This window comes from Vipera ursinii (assembly GCF_947247035.1).
Source record: "Vipera ursinii genome assembly, chromosome: 7".
NCBI lineage: Eukaryota > Metazoa > Chordata > Lepidosauria > Squamata > Viperidae > Vipera > Vipera ursinii.
In genome coordinates, this window is record NC_139521.1 from 38,195,164 (window position 1) to 38,219,900 (window position 24,737).

The window sequence follows — 24,737 nt, forward strand, 5'->3', positions numbered from 1 at the left end:
AGTGGCCAACAAACTGGAAATGGTCAAACTATATTCCAATATCCAAAAAAGAGCCTTACCTGAGTGTACAAACTACTATACAATTGTCTTAATTTACATACTGGCAAAATAATGCTTAAGATCATTCAACACAGATTAGAGCCGTATTGTAATAATATATGGGATTGATGTCAGCCTCTCAGGGTAAACCAGACAGAATCATGACCAAATGAGCTAATTCTACTTTATTGTAAGTTTAATTTAACAGAAAATTGCAAGTCTGAAAGTATTTCTCCTATATAGCACCCAAACTAGGGAAGGTCTCTTCTGAGCCTCTTGTCTAATCATATTCCTGCTAAGGGTTAAACTGCCTTTTTTACTGTTTCCTTGTTTGCATCTCATTGCCCTGTCTCCAATGGTCATTCCCATGTACCTTTACACCATCACGGAAATAGAGATATCTGATGTTTGAGCTGGCTTTACAAAAAGCTGAGAAACACAAGACATTATTTCTGATGCACACCGAATAATTAAAAAAGCCAAAGAATAACAAAAAATATATGTGCTTCATTGCTTGTGAAAAAACCTTAATTTGTGTCAATCATGTCAAAATGTGGAATGTGCTTAGAAAAATGGGAAGTCTAGAACCTCATGTATAGGGATTGCCACCGCCACCGCGTCCCTATACATGAGGTTCTAGACTTCCCATTTTTGTGCTTAGAAAAAATGGGAAGTCTAGAACCTCATGTATAGGGATGCGGTGGCTCAGTGGGTTAGGACGCTGAGCTTGTCGATTAGAAGGTCGGCAGTTTGGCGGGTCGAATCCCGAGTGCCGCGTAACAGAGTAAGTGCCTGTTACTCGTCCCAGCTTCTGCCTACCTAGCAGTTCGAAAGCATGTAAAAATGCAAGTAGAAAAATAGGGACCATTACGGTGGGAAGGTAGCAGTGTTCTGTGCACCTCTGGCGTCTAGTCATGCTAGCCACATGACCACGGAGACGTCCTCAGACAAGCGCTGGCTCTTCGGCTTTGAAACGGAGATGAACACTCATGTGCGGGGGAACCTTTACCTTTACCTTTACCTAGAACCTCATGTGAAACTTTTATACAGTTCTAATAAAACAGAATGGGGCCAAGATGGCAAAGAAATGAAACAAGACTCTCTCCTTCTTTATTGAACTATACACTAAATATATATTAAGAGAAACTGGTTGGAAGATGATAAGTATGGCTTTAAAATTGGATGAAGAAACATCAATTATTTGCATTATGCTGAAGATAGTAATCTGAGGGCCAAAAGTACGAATCTACAAGGTATACTAATAAAATTCAAGGAATACAGTGAAAAATGGAACTAAACTAAATATAAAGACAATTAAACTAATGACAACAGCTATAACAATCAATCTGAGACTGACATTGTAGATATTGATGTGATGCGCAGTTTCTACATTCTAGGATCAACTGTATAGTAGCAAGAGTTAGAAAAATAGCCATGAAGGCCTTTGAAAAGATATTCAGATGCTGTGATGTATCTTTGCCTATAACAATCAGAAATGAGTAATGATATTCCTTGTGAAGCTCTATGGAAGCAAAACATGGACTTTGAAAAAAATAGAATAGAAACAGTACTGATGCTTGTAATATTGAATGTTAAACATTGGTGTTGGAGAAAAGCCCTGAAAATACCATGGACAGCCAAGGAAAGAAATAAATAGTTCATCAAACAAATCAATCCAAAGTTCCCTCTCAGGACACAAATGACCAGGCTGAAATTATCCACTTCAGACATATCATTCAAAACCTTAGCTCTCTGGAAAAGACTCTACTGCTGGAAAAGATGGAAGGATAGAGAGATGAAGCAAGGTTCAGCAGCAAGGACTCAAGTTACAGTAATGATGAGCACATTTTTGGAAGACATGAGTGATGAGATTAGAGGAGATCTAAGTAGTCCAGTGTTATGTGTCATGATTTATTGCTACCCTGAAGAATAATCCAGTAACTGTGAATAGCCATGATATTGTTAACGTTGGATAATGGACCTCTATAACAGTTTAAAATGGACTAAAAAAATTCCTCAACCATCCCATCTAAGGAAAGCTAAGATAGATCTGACTAAAAAATTCCTAATCTTTTTTTTTCCACTGGAAGTTGATCACCCTTTAAATTTTGAAGGAAGAAACATTGCCTTTGAAATAATGAATGTAATGGTCATCAAAGCTTAAATTTCAATAAGTACTTACTTTTGAATCTTCAAAATACCAAATTATTGTCATTTCCTTTGTGTTCAGCACTTATGTGGGTATAGAAGTATGTTGGCCAAAAATGTGTCACAGAATAGGTACAGGAAAATTTAAAATGGTAAACTTAATGGCTAGTTCTTTAACAATTGTTTCCCAAGTCCTTTACTTTTTATGCACTATTATTTCAAAACACTATGTTTATGTATTCAGCAGTAAAATATAGATTATATTCAAACCCTAAAATATAGAAATAAAGGCACTTAGCCTTTTTATTTCAATAAGTTTCTTTTCCTATTTTACTGCTGGTAGACTGCTATAAATTCTGTCACATTTGTGACACAGTTACAGTTGAACATTTATTTGTGGTTATAAACCTACAAAGTATACATACTTTTGGCTAATCAATGAAATACACAATGTCAGGGAACTTGACATCATAAATTAAACCTAATAAAAATACATTTGGATTCAAGGAGAGGTTAGGACAAACTCTAATGCTTGTAGCAGCAAAGAGCATAGCCTTAACATTGATCTAGGAAACTATAGATAAATCCCTTGAAATACTTCACTGATGATCTTTTAACTTTTCCTTATCTTTTCCAAACATAGCAGTTTAAAAAATGGGTAAAGTTGCAAGACATGAGTATCTAGCTTTGATTTTTCCCCCAAGGTTGTATTTTAAAATATGTTTATTTAACTGTATAGGACATTTATAGAAAACCTATAAGAACAGTTTAGTAACATTAAGATAAACAACTAAGGATACAAATAATATATATTGAGGGGAAGAACTTTGGGTGTTGGTGTGTCTCTAAATTAAATTTGGAAACATGCTACATTAAAAAAATTGCATTGATTGGGATTTGGGCTTGGGTGGTGGTGGTGGTGGAGATGTTTTTCCACATTTCAGGAATTGTGGGCCATCCAAGGTAGAGCAAACCTGGAAAAGAAACACATACAAGGTAATACTAGTTTACTATAATATTATTATAGTAAGACAACCTGTATACCCTTTCCCACTTCCTCCTTTTATCTTCTGGGAGTGTTATGTCTAAGATGCTTTCTCAAATTATATTTCTCCCTTGGGCTCAGCTTTCTTTTATCTGATTGTTGTCTTGATTGTGGCTCTGCTTCCTATTCCTCAGGATTATTCTGTCCTGTTCTTCCATATACTATCTCCACTAGACTATACTATATTAGACATTTTCAGGCATACTTCTTTCCTTTGCAATCCTTTTATGCTTAAAAAACAGAGCATATTTAATTTTCCTAGAAAGGGAAAGATCCATCATTAAAAAAGAATGGAACATCTTACCTTTTTTAAGGACTTCTAATAGCATTTGCCAGCCAATGTTTTAAACAAGCATCTTTTTTGTCCTATTTCTCACAAATCTTCGAATCAATGGGAAGGAAAGAGTGTGTCAAGCCCTGTGGGCTCGACATTCATGGGAGTGAGGGACAGGCACCAGCAAGAGAGGAAGCACACCTTGCAGCTCCAATGTGGCAAAGCTGCCGGACTGCCAGTCTTCACAGCAATGCCAGCAAGGATGCCACCGAATGCCCAGATGGCCTTGCTACTTGGCCCCAGCAATACCGGCGATGGACAGGGAAGCCTCATGGCTTGGAACCAGAGCTGCCAAGCAGCACGCAGCCAAACATCTGGGTGGCCTCGTGGGTTGGCCCCAGCAATGCCGGTGATGGATGGGGAAGCCTTGCAGCTCAGAACGGACGCCGCTGACCAGCTGAGTGGCCTCCTGGTGCGGCACTGGCAAGGCTGCTGATCAGCTGGTAAGCAATGATTGATGCAGTATCCCAGAGGGGGAGGGGGACCTACCTGCATTGCAGAAGGTTCTGACGCTCCCCTGCGGGGCACAGAGCCAGCCCCAACCAAGTGTGACCAGACGGAAGGCCAGGAAAGAGAGAGGCCCCTGCGGTGCGGCTTTCAAGGACAGGCACCAGAAGTTGGCTTGCTGTGTGGAGGGGTGGAGCTGTGGATAGGGAATGTATGTAAAGAACTGGGAGTAGATCACTCCCAGCGCTGACTTTGTTTCATGGAATAAATCACTTATCAGACAGTGCCTGTTTGCCTATCACCTTGTCATCCTCCTTTTCCTTCTGAGGGAACCAGGGTCTGGTAAGGACACTGACAGAGTGCATGCAATAAAATAGCTAGAGTCCCCCATCAGGATCTTAAAATCTCCCAAACATTAAATGGATATGAACCTTGCCTTCATGCGCCAATCTTTTTCAGGTTTGTTTTCTTGTTTTCCTAATTAGAATACAGTGAAAGAAATATAGAAAGAAAGCAGAAATCTAAAAAAATGGAATTCATTGAATTGTATTTTAGATCATATTAAGCTGTGCAAAGTATTTGAAGAGGTATGCTCCAAAATGTATCGGCATGGATGCAGTTGTTACACGGGGAATCTGTGCAGTAGCTCCCACATAGGATTGCATTTAACACAGTCATCCCAAGTCTTCAAACGGTGCTGCAGCACTTCAGAAAATGCATTTCATGCCAATGAGCATTGCGAAACACCCTTTATATTCTCTCCACTACTCTAATAGTTATTAAATACATGTTGAATTCAAGTGGGAATTATTCACCTGTATTTTATTTTAAATTAAACTAATAGGCAGTCTAATATGTATATGTTTGCTTTTCATTAATAGTTTTAAAAGTTGTATTCTCATTGCCCATATATTGACAGAAAGAAAGAATCAGTGGAATTTCAAAGGCTTTCCCCACTTCAGGGAATGTAAAATTACATATACATACACACACAAGCACAAACACACACATATCATATATACATATATGTATATATGCCTGTGCATACATTTTTAAAGAACAAAAGAAAGATAACGCACAATTTAATCTATTATATAACATACTATTTTTGAACCAATAATTCAGATTTTTATCTTAAGAAAAAGTCCCCTCCTAAAAATCTCATTCTGGGTTACTACAGGGTATGCTGTCAGGGTCATGTTAAAAAAAATGATATTAAATAAAAACTCACAATTTCAATAGTATTTCACAATTATGCATTTATGCTACCTTTATTTGTCCTTTTTTTACTATACCTGTCTAATGCCTAAAACTCATTTGTTTTTGTGTATGATAAAATGTAAATGTTATTTAATAGTCATGACTAATGCCATTTTCTTGATTTAATTAATTGCTTACATTTTGTGAAAAAGTATTAGCATCATCTTTCAAGGCAAATTTTAGTAACAAAGAAATAACCTTAATAAGGTCAAAAGTGATTATTTTAACAGATTAGTTCAGAGTTAGGGGTAACTTCTATATCACATTTAACAAATGTAAATGTTTTACTTCTCAAGTGAAGTTTAATCAATGTAATTAAATTAAGTAGCATTTTTGTAATATTCCAGTAAAGCTACTGGAAGTCCTTTTCCTCATTTGCCTAAAGCCCTGATGTATTATTAAATAAGCAGAGAACATTGTGGAAGAGTGAATTATTTGACAATTTATTTATTTAGATTTGGCCTTATTTGTCACACTAGTCACTTTAACATACTATTGATTTTAATGAGGTAGAACTAAGTACAAGCTTAACTTAGTTCCACTAATTTAAGACATTAAAGTGGAACTGGCATTGCATCCATATATATGCAATGAAAAACAGAATTGCATATTTTCCTGTAGAGAAGTGTTTCAATTTGCTTCTGTGCTTAATACCAACAGTTGTATTTCAAGCACTTTTGACCACTAGAGGTAGCTAATTTTGTTAATTCTGATTCTGCTGAACGTCTCATTTGACTAACTGAATTCTTCTGTATCTAGCTGCACTATTTATGTAAATATGAATGCTATACATAAAAATATTTGTATGGAAATAATTTTAACATATGACATATGTCTCTACTTTTCTCTAACATGTTTGGCTTCTGTACATTTTATGTACACATTTTGAGTTGTAAATTGCATCACAATGTAATCAAATTTAAATGTACATGTTTCCTAGGTTTTTCCTTCAGACACAGTAGAAGTAAAATCATTACATTCATCTAAACAGTCGATGAGCCAATTGTCTTGTCTGTTCTATCTTTAGTGTACTTTTCCAGGCCATGGTGTTTTAAAGGAAGCATAGCCATTCTATTTTTGTTATTTATTTATTTATTTATTTATTTAAATATTCCCATAGGACTCAGGGCGGTTTACAGGGAAAATTAAAAGTTAAAATACATCACATACAATTAAAATCAATTAAAACTAAGATTAAATTAATCCCTGAACTTAACTAAAACCCCATTAATTAAATAATTAAAACCCCTCAGTCTGGGCTAGACAGCTCAAAAAACCAAGTTTTCAAGTCCCTACGAAATGAGCGAAGGTCGGGGGCGGTCCTAAGCTCCGTGGGAAGCTGGTTCCAAAGGACCGGCGTGCCCACAGAGAATGCCCTTCCCCTGGGAATAACCCGCCAGCATTCCTTAACCGGCGGTACCCTAAGAAGGCCCTCCCTGTGGGAGCGCACAGGACAATGGGAAGTTGATGCCGGCAGCAGGTGTTCCCTTAGATAATCCAGACCCAAGCCATTTAGAGCTTAGCAGCACATTGAATCTCACCCGGAGGGCAACCGGAAGCCAATGCAGCTCATGGAGAAGAGGTGTTACATGGGAGTATCGAGAAACTCCCATAACAACTCGTGAAGCTGCATTCTGCACCAGCTGAAGCCTCCGAGTGGTCCTCAAGGGCAGCCCCATGTAGAGAGTGTTGCAGTAGTCTAGCCGGGAGGTCACAAGCGCATGGGTGACTGTGCGTAGGGTATCTTGGTCCAGATAGGGCCACAACTGGCGCACCAGACGAAGCTGGGCAAAAGCCCCCCTGGTCACGGCTCCTATATGATCTTCAAAATTGAGCCGTGAATCCAAGAGGACACCCAGGTTGCGAGCCCTATCGATGGGGGGTAACACCTCACCCCCCATCATTAGTGGTGGAACAACCTGGTTTATCCGAGATGCCAATATGCACAGCCACTCAGTCTTGGCAGGATTGAGTTGAAGCCTGTTTCTCCCCATCCAATCCCGGACCGCTTCCAGGCAACGGGACATCACGTTGAGTGCATCACTGGGTTGGTTCGGGGTGGAAAGAAAAAGTTGGGTATCATCAGTGTACTGATGATACCCCACCCCGAAACCACGAATGAGCTGGCCCAGCGGTTTCATGTAGATGTTGAACAGAAGGGGAGAGAGGACCGACCCCTGAGGGACTCCACAAATGAGAGACCTCGGGGTGGACCTCTGCCCTCCCATCAACACCGACTGCAAGCGGCCCAGGAGGTAGGAGGAGAAACACCGTAAAACGGTGCCTCCCACTCCCAACCCACTGAGACGCCGCAGTAGGATACCATGGTCGATGGTATCGAAAGCCACTGAGAGATCTAAAAGGACTAGGACAGAGGAACATCCCCTGTCCCGAGCCCGCCAGAGATCATTCACCAGTGCGACCAATGCCATCTCCGTGCTGTACCCGGGCCTGAAACCCGATTTGTACAGGTCCAGATAATCAGTTTCCTCCAGGAACAGAGGAAGCTGATGCGCCACCACACTCTCAACAACCTTCGCCAAAAAGCGAAGGTTGGAGACCGGACGATAGTTATTTAAAACAGCCAGGTCCAGGGCAGGCTTCTTGAGGAGGGGCCTCACCACCGCCTCCTTCAAGGCAGCGGGGAAGATACCCTCCTTCAAGGAAGTTATGCATATATACATATAATCAGAGTATTCAGTTCAATTTTGGCTGGATAATACTCATCATAAAAATAATATTTTACTAAATAATTGCAATGTTTTGAAAGAGTGATAGATTCTGTTCTCTGGCTCATCAAACAGCACCTCATCATATCATTCCCAATTAAACCATCTGCATGCATTTAACAGATGGAAGTAAGATTTTTTGCTTTTGCTTTGCATCTGTTATATATCACTCTTTGAAAAGTTCCCAGTAAATTTTCCTTTAAAACTCTTCAAGATTTAGCATTATATATATGAGAACTCCCCTTCATGGATTACTGCCTTGTCGTGGTGTAGGGGCTTGCATAATTCAATGAAGCTATGAGCTATGCCGTGCAGCGCCACCCAAGATGGAAAGGTCATAGCAGAGAGTTCTGAAAAAATGTGATCCACTGGGGAAGGAAATGGCAACCCACTCCAGTATCTTTGCCATGAAAACCCTATGGACAGTACCAAAAGGCAAAACGATATGATATGACGCTGGAAGATGAGCCCCTCAGGTCGGAAAGTGTCCAATATGCTACTGGGGAAGAGCAGAGAGCTAGTACTAGTAGCGCCAGAAAGAATGAAGCGACTGGGCCAAAGCCAAAAGGACGCTCAGTTGTGGATGTATCTGGTGGTGAAAGGAAAGTCCAATGCTGTAAAGATTTTTTCTCCATAGGAACCTGGAATGTAAGATCCATGAATCAAGGCAAGCTGGACGTGGTCAAACAAGAGATGACAAGACTGAACATTGACATCTTAGGTATCAGCGAACTAAAATGGACAGGAATGGGTGAATTTTAATTCAGATGCCCATCAGGTATACTACTGTGGGCAAGAATCCCTCAGAAGAAATGGAGTAGCCTTCATAGTCAATAAAAGAGTAGGAAAAGCAATACTGGGATACAATCCCCCAAATGACAGAATGATCTCAATTTGAATCCAAGGCAAACCATTCAATATCACAGTAGTCCAAGTCTATGCCCCAACCACCGGTGCTGAAGAGGATGAAATTGACCAGTTCTATGAAGCCCTACAGTACCTTATATAACTAACACCAAAAATGATGGGGGATTGGAATGCTAAAATAGGAAGCCAAAAGATAACCGGAATAACAAGGAAGTTTGGCCTTGGAGTACAAAATGAAGCAGGACACAGGCTGATAGAATTTTGTGAAGAGAATAGGATGATCATAGCAAACACTCTTTTCCAACAACCCAAAAGACGGCTGTACACATGGACATCACCAAACGGTCAACACAGAAATCAGATTGACTATGTGCTCTGCAGCCAAAGATGGAGAAGCTCTATACAGTCAGTAAAAACAAAACCAGAAGCTGACTGTGGCTCAGACCATGAGCTTCTTATTGCAAAGTTTAGGCTTAAACTGAATAAAGTAGGGAAAAGCACTAGGCCATTCAGGTATGAATCAAATCATATCCCTTTTGAATATACAGTAGAGGTGACAAATAGATTTAAGGAATTAGATCTGATAGACAGAGTGCCTGAAGAACTATGGACAGAGGTTCTCAACATTGTACAAGAAGTAACAACTAAAACCATCCGAAAGAAAAAGAAATGCAAGAAAGCAAAATGGCTGTCTGAGGAAGCTTTGCAAATAGCTGAGGAAAGAATGGAAATGAAAGGCAAGGGAGAAAAAGAAAGATACCCCCAATTGAATGCAGAATTCCAGAGAATAGCTAGAAGAGATAAGAATGACTTCTTAAATGAAGAATGCAAAGAAATAGAAGAAAACAATAGAATAGGGAAGACTAGAGATCTCTTCAAGAAAATTGGAGAGATGAAGGGAACGTTTCATGCAAAAATGGGCATGATAAAGGACCAAAATGGCAGGGACCTAACAGAGGCAGAAGAGATTAAGAATAGGTGGCAAAATTACACAGAAGAACTATACAAGAATGAGCTTAACGTCCCTGATAACCATGATGAAGTGGTCACTGACCTCGAGCCAGACATCCTAGAACAGGGGTCAGCAACCTGAAACAGTGAAAGAGCCACTCGGAACCGGTTCCCTCACAAAAGGATAAACTGGGAGCCGCGAAAAATGTGTGCGCATGCACGTACATGCGCGCATGCACAGAACAGGGTTTGACTGAAGAGTGGAGCCAAGGCGAGATATGCACCTACCCTGCATATTTGAATTGATTGAACTTTTTTAGTCCCACTTTTTTTTTTTTTTTGGACTGCACATCGCAGAAGACTGGGAGCCGCAGGAGACAGCTGAAAGAGCCGGTGTCCTAGAATGTGAAGTGGGCCTTACAAAAGCTGAACAACAACAAAGCTAGTGGATGTGACAGTATTCCAGCTGAGCTATTCAAAATCTTAAAAGACGATGCAGTAAAAGTGTTACACTCAATTTGCCAGCAAATTTGGAAAACTCAACAATGGCCACAGGATTGGAAAAGATCAGTTTACATTCCAATTCCAAAGAAAGGCAGTGCCAAAGAATGTTCAAACTATCGCATCATTGCACTCATTTCACATGCTAGTAAAGTTATGCTTAAAATCCTACAAGCTAGACTCCAGCAGTATGTGGATCGAGAACTACCAGAAGTACAAGCAGGATTTCGAAGAGACAGAAGAACTAGAGATCAAATTGCCAACATACGCTGGATCATGAAGAAAGCTAGGGAGTTCCAGAAAAAACATCTACTTCTGCTTCATTGACTATGCTAAATCCTTTGATTGTGTGGATCACAACAAACTGTGGCAAGTTCTTAAAGAGATGGGAGTACCAGACCATCTTATTTGTCTCTTGAGAAACCTATATGTGGGTGAAGAAGCAACAGTGAGAACTGGACATGTAACCACTGACTGGTTCAAAATTGGGAAAGGAGTCTGGCAAGGCTGTATACTGTCACCCTGCCTGTTTAACTTATATGCAGAGCATATCATGAGAAAGGCAGGGCTGGATGAATCAAAAGTTGGAATTAAGATTCCCGTGAGAAATATCAACAACCTAAGATATGCAGATGATACCACACTAATGGCAGAAAGTGAAGAAGAACTAAAGAGCCTCTTGTTGTGAGTGAAGAAGGAAAGTGCAAAACTTGGGTTGGAACTTAACATTAAGAAAACCAAGATCATGGCATTCAGGTCTCTCAATTCCTGGCAAATAGATTGGGAAGAAATGGAGGTAGTGACAGATTTTATTTTCCTGGCCTCCAAGATCACTGCAGATGGGGACTGTAGCCAAGAAATTAAAAGATGCTTCATCCTGGGGTGGAAAGCCATGGCAAATCTAGACAGCACACTAAAAAGCAGAGACATCACCCTGTCAACAAAAGTGCGTATAGTCAAGGCTATGGTCTTCCCAGTTGCAATGTATGGCAGTGAAAGTTGGACCATAAGAAAGGCTGAGCGCCAAAGAATTGAGGCCTTTGAACTGTGGTGCTGGAGAAGACTCCTGCGAGTCCCTTGGACTGCAAGGCGATCAAACCGGTCAGTCCTAGAGGAGATCAACCCTGACTGCTCTTTAGAAGGCCAGATCCTGAAGCTAAAACTCAAATACTTTGGCCACCTAATGAAAGGAAGGACTCACTGGAGAAGAGCCTAATGCTGGGAAAGATCGAGGGCAATAGAAGAAGGGGACGACAGAGAATGAGGTGGCTGGATGAAGTCACTAAAGCAGTAGGCGTGAGCTTAAATGGACTCCAGAAGATGGTAGAGGACAGGAAGGCCTGGAAGAAGGTTGTCCATGGGGTCGCGATGGGTTGGACATGACTTCTCAGCTAACAACAAAAATATGAGAACTAAAAATATTTGTTTATGAAAAAACCCTGTTCTGTTATAAAATCTATTTTTAATAAGAAAATGAGGGGTCTGTCTTTGAATGTTTTTAACTACTGATTTTTGCCCTTGGAAAAGCTCTTTTTTTCTTTTTCCTTTAAGAAAGTTAAAAAAAAAATCCTTACCAAAACATATTCCCTTTCCTGCACATTTCAAAAACTAACAAATTATATTAATTATTAGTGTGATAACAAGGATATATAATATATTTAAGTTTTTTGAAAAGAAAATTAAAGAGCTTGTCTTAAGCCGTATGTTTGGACACAAAGCAACTTGACAAAATTTCACTGGATTGCTCACAAGTCATCTTCCTTGCCAGAAAATCTGTTCACACAAAAGAGAAAAAACACTCGTCAACAATCCATTGCTGCGCATCAAATGTCAATTTGCCTTTCCACAGTTCTGTAATAACTCTCTTGGCTGCTGCCAATATACAAATAATTCATCATTCTTAGTTGTTTGATTGATTTGTTTATTTGTTACTTTGTTATATACCATTTCAGTCTCATGACTCTAATCATCATATAAGAACATCTTACTCCATTTAAAACAACAAGGAACATAAATCCACTCTAATTTTAGCAGTTCTTACTCTACAATCCTCAAAGTCCTGCACAAGAACCAGGTGGCAACTGTCTACTAAAAGGGCAAGATGGATAAACTTTCTTGCTTCCAGAGGGTGGAGAACGAAGGGTAGAGCAGAGAAAACAACCCATCTGCCACTGGATCTCCTAAATCCAAACTGGCAGCTTGTTCCCCCTGCAGGCTCATATCAGATTTCACTTTCCCTTAGAGCAGAAGGTCTCATAGATATCTGGGTCACAATTCGTGTAGGTGATGATAAGCAGCTTGAGTTGTATAAGATTCCACAAGCTTGAGATGTCATATAGAAGAACACCTTTGATAAGCACAAACATGCTTACATCATTCTGCCAATCCTGTAAATTTCAGGTCAAGATGTTTTAAACAGAGGAATTTTCATAGTGCATTCCAATATTAAGAGGGAGAGAGGGGGGGGGAGAGAGAATAAACATCTGATATTGGCATGCATAATTAGGGACTAAAGGAAAACTTGCCATGTTTCAATATTGCATTGAACTGACAGAGTAATCTTTGTTATTCTTCTTTCCTTTCTGCACTAGTGTAGACCACCCAGTAAATGAAGGCTAATGTGTGCATTATGAAACAATCAGCAATATTTGAATTACTACAAACTTACAACTGGAAGCATTATTTTAGTAGGCGACAGGTCTACTATGTAGTTCAAATAACAGATGCTCAAAGATTCCACTGACTCTGCTTTTCTAAAGGGAACACCTTGCTTTGCAGTTCTGAGACTAATGCATGCATCATAAGATGTATTTGTAGGCTTACACTCCTCAGCAAACTGCAGAAAGAGAGCAAAAATATTCTTAAAAAGAACATTTATATTCTGATAAATAAAATGAAACTGATATATAAATAGGACTAATGGATTATTTGAGAAAATCTGTCATGGACTGGGAATAGACTGATAAATCATAGAGCCTTGGTGGAGCAGTGGGCTAATGCCTCTTTAAGTAACACCAGCTGCCTGCAATTAGTGCAGGTTCGCATCCCACCAGGCTCAAGGTTGACTCAGCCTTCCATCCTTCCGAGGTAGGTAAAATGAGGACCCAGATTGTTGGGGGCAATTAAGCTGACTTTGTAATAATGCCGCTTGGGGTGTGTATTTAAGCCCTAATAAGCAGGCATATACATAGAATGAAGGCTACTGCTAAGCTTGTAAGCCGCCCTGAGTCTTCGGAGAAGGGCAGGATATAAATGGAATTAAAATAAAAAATAAATAAATAAATAAATCGATCTTTAATTCAAAATCTGTTTTAAACAATCATTTGGATATGCAATCACTGATAAAGAAATTACGTACCCAAGGTATAATTCAGGTTTTGAACTTGTATATAACATGTCATAGTTTATGCTGTTCATATATGAATGAATGTATGATTATTTTTTTTAGAATATGGCATTTTAATGTACTTGTTTCACATAGAATGAATTGCCATAACCTTTTTGATATTTTGTATTTCATGTTCTTTCTAACATATATAGGCGTAAAACAATTTCCTACTGCATAGTATTATGTTTTTTCTCCATCTGTCTGTGACAATATCACTTTTAAAAGACTGACACCACAAGAAATCCAAGCATTTTTTTAAAATGAATTCTGAAGTTAGGAGAGCAGTTTTCATCCAATTATAGGAAGTACATTAAGAAAAATTTCCAAAGGCATTGCAATTACACCAACATGAACTTAATGTAATAAGCATCAAGTTCCCTTCGTCCAGTGCGCTTGCAGAGGGAGGGTCTTCTCAGGGTGCTGAGACACTCTACCAGACTGTTCATCTTCTCTCGCTTTCAGTTAATTTCTTAGAGGTGTAGGCACAAGGTTGCAGGACCCCGCTTTTATTCTTTTGCAGTAATACAGCTCCGACTGCTGCATCACTGGAGTCAGCTTGAATTATGAAGGGCTTCCCTGGGCAGGCGTGCTTTAGAACTGGTTCAGCTGCAAATAGTCTTTTTAAATTCTCAAAAGCTGTCTGACAACTCATAGCCCATGTTAGTGGTTGGCCAGGTTGCGGTTTTCCCCCTCCCTTACCCATTTTGAGTAGTTCTATAAGGGGTAGAGCAATCTTGGCAAAAGAGGGAATAAATTGACGGTAGAAGTTGGCAAACCCTAGAAAGCTCTGGAGCTGTTTGTGAGTCTTTGGGGGCTGCCATTCAATTATTCTTTTCACTTTGGCTAGGTCCATTTCAATGCCCTCATTGGAAATTCTATAGCCAAGATAATCTAATCAGGTTTGGTGAAATTCACATTTTGACAATTTGACATAAAGTTTGGCATTTAATAGTTTCTTTAACACTTCTCTGACCAGTCTTATGTGGTCAGTCATATTCATATTGTATATCAGGATGTCATCAAGACACACCAGAACCCCTTTGTATAATTGATCATGTAGGACCTCATTAATCAACTGCATAAATACGGCTGGGGCCCCCTGCAGTCCAAATGGCATGACTTTGAACTGGTAGCTTCCCAAGAGGCAGCTGAAGGCCATTTTCCACTCATCCCCCTCCCTTATTCTCACACAGTAATATGCTTCTCTCAGGTCTAATTTAGTGAAGACACTCCCCTTTGCCAGGTGGGTTAGTACATCCTTCAGGAGGGGACAGGGTATTTATTTTCCATACTCACATCATTGAGACCCTTATAGTCCATGCAGAGACAAAGAGACCCATCTTTTTTTTTCTTTGAACAACACAGAGGCTCCCACAGTAGACTTGGCCCATTTGATGAATCCCCTCGCTAGGTTTGTATCCACATATTGCTGCATCTCCTCCATTTCAAGGGGGGACAGCATACATTCTTGGTTGTGTAAGTTTGGCCCCCAGCAACAGTTCAATGGAAATATCATTGGGCCGGTGAGGAGGCAATCACATTCTTTCTCACTAAATGCCTCTGCTAGGTCCCGGTACTCACTGGGCATGAGCAGCTCACCTGGTGCCCGTAAGGCAGCCATGTGTGCTTGTTCATTGGGTGGGCTAAAATCTCCTGTAACATCTGTTGAATCAATGGGGGGATCAGGCCTTATGGGTAGTCTCACAGGTCTAATTCCTTTCTCCCACCAGATAAATGGCTTCCATTTGCTTAGTCAGGCTAGTCCTAGGATCACAGTCTCAGTCATTTTTGGAGCCACCAGGAAGCAAATAAACTCCCAGTGCTTGCCTATTTCTAGGTGTAAGGGCTCTGTTAATTGCGTGACTAAAGTCCCTTCCATTAGGGAGCCATCGGCTTGCTCAAACCTCACAGGTTTGGAGAGTGGTTTAGCCCGTATGCCCAGTCTCAGGGCACATGACAGGCTAATGATGCATCAGGAGCAGCCAGTATCAACTAGTACTTTCAAGACTACTTGTGCCCTTTGATTTAGGGTTTATGAGTTTAGCAGGCAATGAAAAATGTGGGACATGTCAACTCACCATCGGGTCATTCTCCCCTTCATCGTTGCTGTCAAAGCTGGGTAGAGTGGGGGCGGGTCCAGTTGGTGGGCCAGCATCCTCCTGGGTGGGGGATTTAACCTGGGCAATGGGCTCCTGGGTAGCCCAGTTGGACTTTTCTCTCAGTGGCTGCTGTGCAGGTCTTCTCCTCGTTGCTGGTTGCCATTTGGGTTCTGGCTTTGGCACAGCTTCAGGTGGGAGAGGCTTCTTATAGCGGGCGAGCTGGACATCTAATTTTACCACTGCCTGTACCACTCTTGCAGCTGGTAAGGTAAAGCTCGGTAGATGTATGCCTGAGAAAGGTGATCATCCAACCCTTCTGTGAAATGATGAATTATGGATTGCTCAGGCCATCTCTCTATCCAACCAGCAATCTTGCAAAACTCCCACACATACTCCAGGGCAGACCAGCCAGGTTGTTTTATTTTGTGAATTTGTTCTTCTGCTTTGAGAGCAATGGATGAGTCCTCAAATCTTTCTCTCAGCCCTAGGAAGAAAAGGTGGGGGTCCTCCAATTCAGGTGCTTTCTCATTATATAAATTGTTTAACCATTTGAATGCTTCTCCCTCTAGGCTGGACGCAATCAGATCGACCATAGCACCTGGGTACAGGTAGAGATAGGCCCAGCGATTGGTTGAGGGAAAAAATCAGTTTCTCTGGGTCCGCATTGAAGGTTGCTCTGAAGGGCAGGGCCATCATTGGTTGCTGTGGCCCCCATCCTGGTTGTTTCAATGGCTGCCGGGGCCCCCACTGCTGCTGGACCCATCCTGGTTGTTGGTTCAATGGCTGCTTTCTCTTCCTCCTTTTCTCAATTAGATATTTGTAAAGCAAGTTAAGGAGGAGCTTGGCCAGATGATGGCTTCCCAGGTTCTAACTCTGGCCATTTTCTTTCTCCAATCATTTTTATTCCACCCTATTTTTGAAGGAAAGAAGGGATAGAGGGGGGAAAATGGTGTTCTTCTGATAGGAAGTGGTACAAGAGTTCTATTCATATGTGGATGGTGGATGGTGGCCCTGAGTATAAATATATACTAAATAGTGAACTAGAAGGCAGGGGCTCAGGCCCTGATTTTTTACCTTCCTCCAAGTCACTACTAGAGTGAAAGATGACACAGCCTCAATGGGGAATCCATCTGAGAGGTTGCATTAAGGCAGGGGTCTTCAAATTCGGCCCTTTTATGACTCATGAACTTCAATTCCCAGAATTCCTCAGCCAGCATGCCTGGCTGAGGAATTCTGGGAGTTGAAGTCCATGAGTCATAAAAGGGCCAAGTTTGAAGACCTCTGCATTAAGGCCTGGTGAGTTTTACATATGTCCCTTCTTCCCCTGCTGAATGATTTTTAATTATACTCTATAGCCAATGGACCAAACAATAGATAGTGTGCAATTTGCATCTTGTGTTATCAAACAGCAGCTTTTATTTCTCCTACAATATTTTTAAAATTAGCCTTCTAGACTTAAACTTTAATGAGAAAAAATAATGCATTGTTTATAGTGATTAGCTTCCCAAATAAGCCATGAATAGACACATTTGTGTATTATCATTTCCAGGATGGAATGGGAAATCTCAGAGTCACCAAAAAGGGAATTCGACTTGAAGGGATATCTGAATTTCTACTTCCATTGTACGTGAAAGAAATCCATTCCCGAAAGGTAGGTTCCATCATCTGTTTTGCTAAAATCACCATTAAAAAAATGAAAGATTTTAGTTCAAAAGAATAAACTGATACACAGGCTAGTATCTACAACAAGGTGTTTTTGAATAGGGGTTTATAAACTAATCTACCACAAAATTTAATTTTCATGTGACTGCCAATTCTTTAGACAGAATTAGACTTATAGTCAGCACACAATGGAAATCATGGTTCTGGGAAAGTTGCTTTACAACATTTCTCACATGAGTGTTGATGCATTTGTTCCCATGTTTCAAACATGTTTCTTAGAGTGATAAAGATGAAAAAATGAACAGTGTAGATTCAATCCAGCTTGGAAACTTTCATTTCAAAATGTGGCTTCTTTCTTCTTTCCAATGGTGAAATACAACCTTTTTTCCTAGTTTAGAATTTCATATAAATCTAGTTTACAAATATAATTGAATATCAGTTCTGAAAAGCACAGAGAGTGAGGCCTGTTTACTTGTAGTCTTGTAAAGATATTCATTTATTTGATTTTACAGTTCTTATAACACAGATGCATACATACATTTACAGTTCTTATAACACAGATGCATACAGAAATACATAATTGACTTCTGTAAATCAGTATTCAAAAAATGTTTTCTCTTTTTTTAAGATTGTAACTCAACAGTAGATGAGATGTATACTGTATATGGTTCAATGTTAGGAAGAGACTGATTCCAAAGCAACATTTTGCAGTCACAGAAAGTTGATATATTTGGAACACAGGATAGTCTTGTGGTGAAGCTTGTTTTATATTTAATTTTATTGTTTATGGGATAATGGGAGTGCTTATATAAACAAAAGCAGATATAAATGTTAATAATAGTAGTGGTGATACTAGCACCCTAGCAAGGATCATTCTTCATACAAGAATAGCAGACAAGTTTATTAGTATTCTTCCTTTATGGAAAAAAAAATGATGCTAATTTCAGTGGTGAAAATTGGAACAATCTGAATATACAAGAGTCTAGCAGGCAAATCATTTTATCAATCATTACTTTTAAAAGATGAGTATATAATACGGACAAACTGATCAAGACGAAACCATCTCTATGGATTGCAATTCATTTCCTTCCCAGGATGTATATCCTTGTAGTCATGGGCTCTGTGCCTTAATATCTGCTAGATGACTTGGATTTCAATTCACAACTTTTTCTATTGCTCACACTTTCTACATATTATGCACAGTTACTTGTTGGTTTGTTGCAATTAAATCTTGCTACAGTCTGGACATGCTTTACAATTAGAAAGCATTTAGAACATTCACAGTATGTTTTACGGCATGGTTAAAAAGAAAATTAACAAATAGTTGTGTGAATCAGGGCCTGGAGCTGAATTTGAGAAACTAGAACATGCCATAGAAACAATATATCTGTGGCTTGTTCCCTGAGTGTGGCCCACATGTTGACTCTCACTGTATTTTCCTCTACCCATTGGAATTTTATAGCCTGTTCCCATCACTTCCAAGCTCTCCCACATTCATGGTCGTGTATATACTGGCTTGTGAATCCAAGCCCAATCACCCAATCAGGAGAAAGTGAGGAAACACGCTCCTGCGGCATTTCAGCATTAGTTCTCAGTGCCAGGAGCTCTCCCTCATCTCCAACCCCATTCACGCACAATCTATCCCATTCCAGACTGGGTTTCTCTCACTGACCAGTTGGGAGAGGGGAGGCAGCAAGCATGCACACATTGTTATGGTTGGTCACACAGTCAGCTAGATGTTTAGACTGGATTTTTCATTTTTATTAATCTCTTGAGTCCTTCCTAAGGATCTGAGATAGGTAGATATTGTTTGGTGATGTTAGCTGTTCCAAGTAATCTGCCTTTTGCAATTGACTGGTGATGATTTTGTCAGTGCTGATGGTATTCATGTGACGCTCCAGATGTTTGGGGATTGCACCCACAGTGCCTATTACTATTGGTACTTTCCAGAGCACTTTAGCTTCTTCATTTTGTATGACTTTGGCTATTTTGAGGTCTCACCAGTTCTTGCTTGCAGGCAAATGAGTTTCTTGCAGAACTTCCAATGCACCATTGTGGTTACTTTGCCATGCCATTGTAGTCAGTTTGTTCAATCTTCTTGCAGCAGATAACTAGATGGCTCACTGTTTCTTCAGCTTCTTTGCAGTTGCAGGGTTTGTTGTGTGTTGCTTTCTTCTCAGTTCTGGATGGTTTCATTCTTAAGACTTAGTATTATGCACCCAGATTTAGCTCCTATGTATCATTCTTCAATTTTGCCATTCTTAGCTATTGCCAGTTTTTGTGGTTATCTGCTTTGCCTGCTTTTTTTTAATGTACAGGCCATGTGATGCTTTACTTTGCCATGTCCCTTATTTTCTTCATTTGACCTTTCTTATAGGCCAGTTTGGTCTCTCCAGGTCTCAATAAGCATTTGTGGTATAAGAGCTTCAGTGTGTCTTCTTCACTATTCTTCAATATTCATCCAATGCTCTTTTTTTTCTTCAGTTGTCTAGTGTGCTTGCAATATTCCACAGCCACCTATTTTTCCTTTTTATATAGAGTCATCATTAGTGCATGGCTCAAGGGCATGATTCACTGTCATTATTTTTCTGGGTTTTGTATCAGACCTTTTTGTTCTTTTCTTCTGGTTTTTCTATCAGACCTATTAGTTCTTCTTTAGTTCCTATCAGAACCTTTAGTTCTTCTTAATAGTCCACTAATCCAGCTGTGTATCTAATGACTGAGATTTCCCAAGTTGCCTTGATAATATTTCCTTCATTGAATTGGATTTTATGATCTTCTTCACTCTTATTTCTAACCTTCTTCTTGACTTTAGTGTGCTTGATGTTGTCAGCTTGAAGAATGTCCAGGTATTTGTAGTGGTCTTCATCCAGACTCTTGATTTTATTTCCATAGGGCATTTTGGAATGTCTTCAGTTTTCTCTATTTGTCCCCTGTTGATGGTTAGGGTGGCATCTTTCTCCAGTCCAAACTCCATTGCAGTGATTGTCATTCTTCGTATTTCTTACTCAAGAAATATTTTTATGTAATTTAATAATTTAATAAATAAAAATATTTATTAAATTACTTTCATATAATGAATGTTGGGAAATGATGAACAATCTGAAATTTCATGATCTGTGAACTGGAAAAATTTGGGTGGTTTTGAAGCAAGAAGACAATGTGACCAGAAGCAAAATATATTCACTTTCTAGAGCAGCCTTTTGTCTGACAGATGAACCTCTTCAAAAGAACTTTGAGGATTGTTTACCTTAAAGAATATTTTATTCGAGAAACAAAGTACCGGCACTACATAGCTGAAACAAAAAACTAAATTCCCATCCCCTGGGTACAAAGTAACAAAGCACAATTCCCTCCTCCAATAAACAGTCATAAATCACATTCCCCAATTAGCTTGAAGCACGGGCTTTCTCCCTAACTCTCCAGCCTGCCAAAACTCTATCAACTCTGGACCCAATGACCTTGGGTTCCCACAGCTGAGATTATTGTTATGACTAGCTGGACTCTCATCCACATTCTCCCTCTTAACATCAACTAACTCAAAAAGCAACAGAGGAAAATGGCTGCATTTCTACCTGTTGTCAAAACAAGACCATCTGATGTTAGCAGCATTGACAACTTTTCCTCTCTTTCTGTCAGCCTCTTTCTCTCACTCACACATACACACATTTTCTCTTTCTACCACAGGCAACTGGCCAAGTGAAGGAAGAGGTAGCTCTTACTAAAACATCTGTTCCAAGAAGCTTATATTTAGCCAAGAGCAGTTCTTAGACTGAAATTGCCAATATCTAGCTTTATATAAAATTGTTTTAAACAAAACCAGAAAGAGATTTAAAAATTTAATCAGACAAAAAGGAAACTCAATTCATCATATTATCGTTTAATATCAAATTGTTTAATCATTTAAATAAGGCTATGCCACCTAATAACTGAAATAAACAAGACAAGGATGAAGTAGTCAAAGGTACATTTTTAGAAAACTTGATGTGTGAATTCTTTTTTCTACATCCTGTCACTTCTTGAGTTCTTTGTAGCATATCATTGCTAACCATTAATCAAGGAGTGATGTGAAAATGTTTAGAATCAATGAAGTGTAGAGAATTTTAATATGCATAGTTGTACTGAAGTTGTCAAGTGCTATTTTAAAATTTGTCTCTGCCAAAATAATCTACAATAAGCACTGATTGTCTAGCTCCCTGGAATTAATTGAGTACAGTTTTTACAGGATATTATTCAGGTAAAGTTATTTTCTTGACAAGAATGTCCATCCTTCTTAATGCACTGAAAAGTTTGTTTATTGAAATTTCTCTGTTGGATATAATTTCTGTATAAAATGTAAAGAGATATAGCAAGAAAAACATGGGACAGTTTTCTACATTGCTTCCTTAACAATATGTTTATTGATAAACAATTGAGCAAGCATGGAAGACTTTTAGATTGTTTGGTTCCTCTGCATATGTACTATATATGCCTATATCTCAGTTGCACAGATTATGTATTTATGTGAAAGAAAGAGAATGGTGTGCCATTATTTGGTTATAATCTTATTTAAAATCCAGTGGCAAATGCTAAAATGATCATTGTTAAGTGTCTTCAAAGATAACGGGGCATGCAAAATGTGCTACTGTCTGCTGGTCTTTATTAGGTCTTTAATAAATAACAATGGGCAATATTTTGTGCTCACAGATAGTTTGATGTTTCCTCTTAATTCTGCCTATGTGCAAAGAAATTGTTCAGACATTTTTTTTCCTTAAGGGGCACTAATGAAGCATAATCTTTAAGTAAATCTTCAGTAATGAGGTCACTTGAGTGTATTTAGAAAATGCAAATGCCATAGCTATGATGTGCTGCTTGATCAAATGTTTATAGTTGCATGCATGACCTCAACAGAATTTTTTTTTATTTTATGAGTATTTAAATGAGTCTCCATATAATTAGACTTCTTTGGAAAATGGAGAATATATTTGAATGAGGAATGTGTCCCCCTTGAGTCTACTGTATATCCAAGTGGGGATTAAATTACTGCTTTAGTAAGGGGAAAGAAGAATACTGTAAGTGAAATAAAGCTTGATCACTTTTGCCCATAAGTTTATGTACATGATCAGGCAAATTCCAAGAATAAAAGATTTTAAAAAAGTATATTCTATATCAGGACAGATGTGAAGTGAAAGTGATGCATTGGACAATGAAAAAGCTATAAAAATAAAATGCTGGAAAAGGAAAATTAAGCTAAAAATATTTCCCTACCATAGCTGAATTTGTATATGTTTTGCATTATTTTTGGGCAACAAAATTAATGCATAGCACACAAAGCTAAATTGGTAGTAATAAGCGACAGCTTCTTTGTTTAAAAGCCTTTCCCCCACCCAAAAAAAAGGTATTGAAAAGCACTGCCATGTTTACACCTTTTCTTCTTATCTTATGCTCCCCGCTCTGATTATAACTCTGTTAGGAATGCAAAAGAAATCAGTCAAAAATGTCTATTCAAGCACAATGGCACAACTCAACAATACCTGAACTGTTATAACATAGACAGGCATTTAATTCATTGGCTCCCGCCACACAGGGAGAGAGGGAGGGAGGGAGGGAGGGAGGGAGGGAGGGAGGGAGAGAGAGAGAGAGAGAGAGAGAGAGAGATATCCAGATTTGCTCTTGAGTCATCTTTCACCCAAGTTTCCCTATTTTCTTCTGATAATACTGAAAAATATAATTTATCAAGAACAGAAATCAACTCCATGCAGCTAAAGAAATCAAACAGTGGTCACTGTATACTTGCCTTTAATATCCTAACAATAACTGCCATCATCAGCATTACAAACAAATATTTCCAGTTCCTGGGTGGTTTTTTTAATCAAATTTCTTTGTATAATTTTGCATATCTCTTTGGTTCCTTATGTCATGAAAAATTTGGAATGCAATCAGGTATCATCTTCTACTTAAAACACTGTCAATCCTAGATAGATTTATGAATCAACGCTGGTGAATTTAGCCAGCAACATAAGCAGCATTTCAGTATTTACTTATAGATCTCAGAAAGCTTTATTTCTGTTAACCCATCTGAATGCATGGCTACATTGATAAATATATATGATTATTTAGTTACAGTGTATGTAATTGCAGGTCTGTTCATGTGTATCTGCCTATCTTTGGTATTCACAAACTGTGTATGACAGATGAAATTCAACGTTTATCATAAATTAGATGTTATGACATACAGTATATATTATGGACAGAATATGTTACTTGTAATTAGACCATAAGCATATAAAGTTTTCAAAGCTTCTGTTGAATGCCTTTCAACTAGAAAAAAAGTTAGCCAAATATGAAAGCTGGCATAATATTATACTGTATTTTTTTTTTAAAAAAGAAGATCATTATTTAATAAGTCCATATTAAAAACTCACAAAACTGTTGGTGTAGCAATATATATTGTATGTGTGTAATTCATTTTGTCAATTGATTATAAATAGAATGATGTTCTAAATTAATAGCCCTCCCAAAAGACATGTTATCGATTTGGGAGAAATATATCAAAATTATATATATTATATATTTAAATTATATATCATGGGAAAATGCAGATTTTCCAGCTTAGTTATCAGCATAACATTCTTTGTTATGAAATAATATAATAACAGTACTTGCACTGCGTGCCAATTACGAAGATAATTTTATGGAACTCTTCCAACATCAGAAATCTGATCTTGTGCATGTATTATTCTCATGCTCATTCACTCTTTCTCAAAGATCAGAGTGGATTTGTACAGGAATCTTACTTAGTACTTCTTGAAATCTTGTAATGCAATTTTCTAACCCAAATGTGCTTAAAGAACTTAATTTAATAAATACTGCTTTAATTAATAGCACTAATGAATAATAATAACAATAATAATGGATAAACCTATTAACCACTAATAGGTTAATGTTGACCACTTTGAGTATCTCTGGATTAGGAGATAGATTATCAGCCAATAACTATCTCCTGGTGATATGTCCAAGTTTTCTTGGCAATCATATAGAAATAATTGCCCTTCGTGACTGGGTTGTTTTTCCAAATACTGTATGAAATCTAATCTGATATGGTAGTCTCTCAACCAGGGAGTAACTACATGCAAACCTTAGGGTTTCTTTTTTCAAAATCTGTCAAGTTTAGCAGGATAGTGATACTTACTATTTATAGAATGAATGAATGAATGAATCTATTATAGCTAAAGCCAGATATTACCTTTTATATCTGGCCTTTGGTTATAGCAGATATTCATTCATT

The 24,737-nt window shown here is 38.7% G+C and overlaps 1 protein-coding gene across 3 annotated transcripts in view; it reads left to right on the forward strand.

The window, feature by feature from the left end:
• Window positions 1-24,737, forward strand: part of SGCZ (sarcoglycan zeta) — a gene marked incomplete at both ends in the record, with an annotated part of 682,592 nt that overhangs the window by 490,930 nt on the left and 166,925 nt on the right. For 2 of the 3 annotated variants that reach the window (XM_083367758.1, XM_083367760.1), the window contains one exon: window positions 17,358-17,459. The exons of the other annotated variant lie outside the window; for it this stretch is intronic. In XM_083367758.1, coding sequence (XP_083223884.1) covers window positions 17,358-17,459 — 102 coding nt within the window. The remainder of the gene's footprint in view (window positions 1-17,357; window positions 17,460-24,737) is intronic. 3 annotated transcript variants of the gene reach the window in all.